This window comes from Morone saxatilis, unplaced genomic scaffold (assembly GCF_004916995.1).
Source record: "Morone saxatilis isolate NCDOM2014 unplaced genomic scaffold, NCSU_SB_2.0 Contig10, whole genome shotgun sequence".
NCBI lineage: Eukaryota > Metazoa > Chordata > Actinopteri > Moronidae > Morone > Morone saxatilis.
This window is the reverse complement of record NW_023339652.1, coordinates 4,234,743-4,241,621: the sequence shown is the minus strand read 5'-3', so window position 1 is coordinate 4,241,621 and position 6,879 is coordinate 4,234,743. Positions and strand designations below refer to the sequence as shown.

Genomic DNA, 6,879 nt, shown 5'->3' with positions numbered 1-6,879 from the left:
AGTTAGTACTTGGATAGTAGGTAGTTAGTAGTACGTTACATAGTTCGTAGGTAGATAGTTGGTAGTTAGTTACCAACTTAGTAGGCCAATGATAGGTAATTTTAGCTAGTTACTTAATTATAATGTTAGTTATTTAGTTATTTACTTAACAAGAACAAGACAACTGATGCTAGACATAATGGAAAATACATTAAAAATGTTATGTTAAAATGCACAGGTGCAGCAAACAAATTCAATCTGTATATTCTGTCCACTTCCAGACCAAAAGAAGAGTCAGGGGACTATTACAGGGATTATTTATGTAGACATACAGTATGTGTGTATACAGTATGTATGGATGTACATGGATGTTTTAATGTGTGTCTCTGTGTTATTGTGCTCACCATTCATGTCGTCACATTTGGAGTTTCCCACGTTGAAACAGGAAGTCTTCATGTTGGAAGGCAACACATTCCACCATTTATACTCGTAACCTAACACGGGCTCCGTACCTGCAGGGCACTCGGTGCACACTGGTATACACACACACACACACACACACACACAAACACACACACACATAGATACAAAGGCTCTGTTTAGATACAACAATTACATTTTCCAATCATTATGTTTGCACAAGAACCATCTTTTCTGGAGTGGATTATCCATCTGAATCATCTCTCCAAACTTCATTCAGAATGACGCTCAGGGCAGATCATTATGTGACCAGATGGAGTGTGTAACAGGAAGTCCCGACTTTGAATAGAGTATTTCATAAAATACTTCAGTATTGGACTACAACGTGTAACAACAAATTCAAAATATTTGTTCTGTAGCTTCTAAAATGTGAGGATTATTTTGTTATATATAACAGTTACCTGAATATGTCTGGGTTTTGGGCTGTCAGTGGAATAAAACAAGACATCTGAACACAACTCTCTATGCTGTAGACAGTTTATAGATCATTTTAATATTTGTGCATAGATACAGAATGTGTTTTACTTATGTGTGTATATACTCTTTATGCATGTGTGCACATATATATACTGAATATGTGTATACCCAAGTATGGAATTTAAATGTCTGTATTTGTTATTACATCAAATCAATTAGAAAATATGAATATAAAAGCATATTTTGACATTTGATTTGATGTCTTCTGCACACCCATTTGTGAACATGAAGCAATATAAAAAGAGCGAGATGTTGCCTTGGTAACATGTATGCCAGGTGTAGACAGGTCTGAGCAGGTTTACCGTTGGTGCCATCTGAGTGGGTTCCAGGTGGGCAGGGCAAACAGGTGGAGTCATTGCTGTTGTGGTAGCCGGGGTTGCAGGGAGGGCAGGGCTCTCTCTGCCCTGTTGCAGGCAGCTCCACGGCACCTGTGACGTTCTCCACGCAGATTTTTGGCTCCACCCAACGATACAATACCTGCGTCTGTAACAGCCAAAAACACAGAGGTTATGATCAGGGGTGGAAAGATTGCTGCAAGTATTTATGTTGCTGAAATAAAATTGAATGAGATACATAGAAATGGACAATAAAGTTAAAATATAAAAAAATAGAGGGGTGTGTTTCTTATCTGTTCTTCATCAGTCATCATTCTTACTCAGCGTTTTTTTAGAGATGTGAATCAAAACAGGTCAAGGTCATGGTTGAGTGCCAAGGAAGTTGATTTAGGATCAGATGACATGCAAAGCGCTCGCTAAGCTCTTCATCATTTCCTTTCTCATCGCATTGTGTGACCTCTCCAGTTTCTGATACAATGGCCCGAGACAGCTGACAGTACGTCTTCACTGTTCATAATTAATTTAAATGTAATGCAGTAAAACGCTGCAGACAAAGCAGGCAGCATTATAATCCTGTATGAATAAGCAGTGAGCTATTTATTATGTCCTTTTGTTAAAGTGTAAACATTGGACCAGATGAAAGCTAAACAGGATTTTTTATGCTGATTGTGTATTAAATATAAAACAAATCATGGGTGTTTGCGGTTGTCTCTTATGTTCGTATGTAGTCAAAAGTCTAGTTTTAATTGAATTATTATGTTTTATTTCGGTGTGTTAACCTAGAAATTCAAACTAAAAACAACGAAATTGCCAACTAATATTTGACAACTTTACAGCTTAGATCATGTGTTTGTAAGTCACTGTGTCCGTCCTTGTGTAGTGAAAAGGTGAGAGTGTGTGTGTGAAATGTAAAACGTGGATGCTGCTGACCTTCCCCTCGCTGTCGCAGGCCGTGTGGATCTGGAAGAAATCCTTCTCTGAGCACGGTGGCCTCACCTTACACTCTGCCCATCCCTCATCTGAGAGAGGAGTCGCAAACAGAAGGAGACGTGATGAAGCAGAGAAAAAACAACCAGAATGATATTTTGGTACATAACAAAAAACAAGTACTGCAGAAGTCAAGAATCGAGAATATAAATAGAAATGTTCTATAAAACAATGAAAAATACATTAACATTTACATTAGTTTTTAACTGGTTATCCAACAGTTTCATACTGATGCATCTATATGACCTGCATAAGCATTCAGTCGAAAACAAAGTGGTGGAAACAATACCACTTTTGTCCACAGGGGCCGCCAGAATCAACAAAAAATGAACTATCGTTGTTGCTGCTTTGAGATTTAATTTTCTAACAATAAATAACACACAACAAAGTCAACAGCAGAGTCAATAAACCAGCAACAGACCAATCAAAGTATCGCAGATATATTGGTATTATCCTGTATGTGTTGGCAGATAAGCAAAATTCTAACTGCAGAACATAAATGTTTTAGTCTACATCTTTTTATTCCGTTTTTACACGGTTAGTATTGCCCTATATGCCCTTTCTCACTGGATATAATTAAGCCAACAACAACAACAGCAGGGTGTTCTGCGTGAGTGTGAGTTGCACATGTGCACATACGTGAGTAGTAGTGCTCGGGGCAGGGTGTACAGGAGGACGCATCCTTTATGGAGAAGGTGTTGCTGGGACATGGCTGACAGGAGGAGGAGCCGGGGGCCGAGCTGAACCAGCCAGGCCGACACGGAAAACACTCGGATGTGTAGGCTACACCTGTGTTGACATAAAGTAGCACAACATGCACACAAAAAGTCATTTTTTACTGTTTGAACTTAAAGACGTCCTGGTCCAGAGAACAATTTGCATCTGAGAAGGAATTTTTGGACTTTACCTTCTATTTGGATGTTCTTGAGCAGCACGGGTTTGACCATCTTCCCTCCCACCAGGATGCCAGTGGTTCTCCAATACAGGATGTTCGTACCAGACTTCAGATTCACCTAAAAAGAAAAAAAAGATGTTCACACTGAAGCACACAAAATCAAAATACTGTCCCTAACAACACAAGCAGGACCAGATACTCACTGTGTGTGTGTCCCATTCTCCGTTGTTAGTGAGTTTAATCCACTTCTGGTCATCAGTTTGGGCCATTTCCTGACACTGCTCATTCTGGACCTGAACAAATGTTGACATGGAAGCTATTAGCCACAAAATATTGTTCAAAAGAACAGCTACACTAATTACTATTCCACTGTACTGTAAACCAGGGTATATGTGGATTTGTTGAAGGCAAGGAGTTTTGGACAAAAGCTGCAGATAGAGGATCTTTTGAGCTAATACGACAAGACTTTTTTATGCTTCAAACATGACTGAAGCATGAAAAGAGTTATATGAGAAGATCGATACCACTCTTATATTTTTCCGATTAACATTAAGATACAGCCAAAAGCCCTTTAGCTTAGCTTAGCACAAAGACTGGAAACAGGGGCAAACAGCTAGCCTCTTAGCCTGATGCCACTGTGATGTTACCAGACACAACTAGTGTGAATTAAACAAACAGGATATAAAGTAACGTACAAATTAGAGCGCTTTAGAGGTGCTAGTAGGCATCCTGTTACCTTTAGCTGGAGCCAGGCTAGTGTTTCTTTATCCTAAGCTAAGCTAACCAGCTGTAGTTTCATATTTACAGACATGTGGATTGGTATTCGAATATTTTCTAAAATGTCTAACTATTTCTTCAATTCATTCTTTATTGTAAGATGGAAAAGCTTCTGAAACAGCGTTTAGACAATCAACACAAGTCTTTAACAGACTGTTAAGAAGAAATTCATGATGTGGTTTCTGTGGCATAAAACATAAAAATAATAATAAAACCCTAATTTATGAACAAGGTGGAATGTCATAGGAAGCTAAATGTTATATCAGAATACATCACATTGTAGAAAGCCGTTGGAGTGCTTACATAGAACTCGAAGAAGATGTTGTTGTCGGGGTACTGGTAGGTGAAGGAGACGGAGCCTTGTTTCTCCAGATGGACGGCGTAAACCAAAGACACTGTACACTCGTCGCGGTTGGACTCCAGATAAACACCCTGTGGCATCCACGACGAGCTGCCGTACAGACACAGAGTCAGCAAAAAATGGCAACGGCTCTGCACTGTATTTTTGGTCGTATCCTCAGGTTAATACACCTGCACCTGCAACTCCATGTGTGTGGGAGTGTCTGTTTCACCTGTTACAGGCCTGAATGTCTTCTCCATTTGGCCCGGGGTCCAGGAAGCTAGCCAGGCTGGTGAAGCCTGCAGGGATGGCGTCCCATTGGTCGAAACGAAGGCCGCTGCCCAGCGAATAGGAGCCGGTAGCACAAGGCGTGCACTGCTGCGTGGTCATGTCTAAAAACTCCCCGGCTGGACAGGAGAAAGCTGAGACGCAGTGAGGAGAAGAGGGTCATATTGACATGTGAATACACACATAAATATGAACGCGCACACACACACACACACACACACACACACACACAGGCAATACGTACAGCAGTCTCTTCCGCTGATTGGAGGTGGAAGGTCCGAGCAGGAGCCTGGATTGAGAGGGATGGCGACCCTCCATCGTGACCCTGTGCTGTCACACTCTGTGTACTGGTAGTAGTAGTCGGTCTGCAGAATACACACATACAGATACATTCAAATCATTACATCCATCCAATTTGTGTGTCTTTATTGATGGCAAAAAAATCAGTTGACCACTTTGGCCTGCAGAGTGAAACATCACAGCGACTATTTGATGGATTAGGATTACATTTTGTGCAAACATTCATGGTCCCCTGAGGGTAAAATCTACTGATTTTGGTGGTCTGCTTTCTGCTTGCACCACTATGAGGCTCACATTTGTGTTTTTGAGTGAATTATCTCTTGTAATTGTCCAATACTTTATGGTTTATGACCAAAACTAATGCCATTCTCATCAGCCACTGGTTCCAGTTAACAAATGTTAGCATACAAGAACATGGTAAACGCTGTACCTGCTGAACATCAGCGTGTTAGCATTGATGACTGTCGATGTTAAGATTTAACTCAAAGCATCCCCGTGCCTAAGTATAGCCTGCTAGCACCGCAGACACAACAAAACCCTTATAGTGAGTGCACAACTACACGACTGGGTGTGAGCATTTAGCTGATTTCATACAAAAAAAACAAAAGCTGGTCATACAAAAGGGAACATTGGAGGGTTGGGAGGGTGGCTGACCCCGATCACCACGGCAACCAACCGCTGGACCAGTAATGGACCATTAAGAGCATGACAGGAGGTCATCTGTAAAGTGGCTTCTTTCCAAGGACTGCTGGTTGTGACATTATGTTGATAATTTGAACTGATTGAACTCATTTAGGAGAACATTATAATTTAGAGTGCTTTTAAAGCTCCACAGGAAAAAAACATTCATATGTCATCATCCAGAACATGTTTACTTGGTTTATTTCTGTTTTTCTATTATATTCTATATAAAATCTTAGTTTTTAAAAGGCACAACAACATTTTGATTTAGACCAAAACATTGTATTAAATAATTACCACATAAACCAGGAGTGAACAAGAACGTATGCAGGAGTTTTGCAGCCCTCTGATGCACCTGTCACACATGAAGCATTAAGAAAAATGCTCTCTAAAAACACTAGTATTTAAAAGAAGAAACATTCGACAGTTTGCTTTCTTTCTGAGAGTCAGATGAGAAGATTGATATTTGTACACCACTCTAATATCTGTGCAGTAAATGTGAAGCTACCGCCAGAAACTGGGTACCTTAGCACAAAGACTGGAAACAGGGGGGAAACACCTGCTCATGTCCAAAATGATTATTGCTATGTATTATAATATTTTGATCCATATTGTCATTGAAATTTAATATTAATCTTCAATGTTTAGCACTTTTCTTTCTTTCTCGTTTTACCTTTAAATATTTTTATTGTACCGTTCTTTATTCGAGTCAACTGAGAACAAATTCTAATTTACAATGATGACCCGGTCAAGAGTCAAAGATTGTAAATCAGTTTTCTAAGCAGGGCTCGCTTTGTACTTTTAATACGACTTCCTTTGAGTCCAAATGCCTCGCTCTGGCAGATCTCCATCTCCTCCCCCGAACCTGCTGTTCAACTGAGCAGACAAAGCAGCAGAGCGCGCAGGCAGCTGGCTGCGGCCGAGCAGTGACATCTAAGGAGCAGCTAATTAAACTGGAACAATCACAGAATTGACCTGCGATGTGGGTACGGGGGGGAATTAATCAGAGACAGAGAGAGAGATGGTTTACAGATACAGGATGGGTGTGTATGTGTGTATGTGTGTGTGTGTGTGCAGTACAGATAAGCTTGAGGTCTTTTAAACCTCTCTGAAACAACAAAAAAATGGACATCCATGCTGCACACACCTTCCCCCAACACACAAACATAATATACAAACTGTGGATTGTCATGTGAGAGGCCTCATTAACATGTAACATGGCAACCTGTGCTGAGATTCACCCGACGTCTCTGTCTGTGCAAATGGGCAAACAAGAGAGGGCCGGTGCTAATGTGTTGACAGTTGAGGGGGGGGGGGGGGGGGGGGGGGGGGGAAAAAAA

At 40.7% G+C, this 6,879-nt stretch overlaps 1 protein-coding gene across 1 annotated transcript in view; it reads right to left on the bottom strand.

Moving 5' to 3' along the window:
• The window catches only part of LOC118342193 (endosome/lysosome-associated apoptosis and autophagy regulator family member 2-like), a gene marked incomplete in the record, with an annotated part of 13,669 nt that overhangs the window by 4,941 nt on the left and 1,849 nt on the right, over window positions 1-6,879 (bottom strand). The window contains 9 exon segments of the mRNA XM_035680672.1: window positions 384-512; window positions 1,239-1,419; window positions 2,202-2,290; window positions 2,898-3,047; window positions 3,166-3,271; window positions 3,357-3,446; window positions 4,234-4,381; window positions 4,503-4,692; window positions 4,803-4,923. Of these exon segments, the coding sequence (XP_035536565.1) occupies window positions 384-512; window positions 1,239-1,419; window positions 2,202-2,290; window positions 2,898-3,047; window positions 3,166-3,271; window positions 3,357-3,446; window positions 4,234-4,381; window positions 4,503-4,692; window positions 4,803-4,923 (1,204 nt within the window).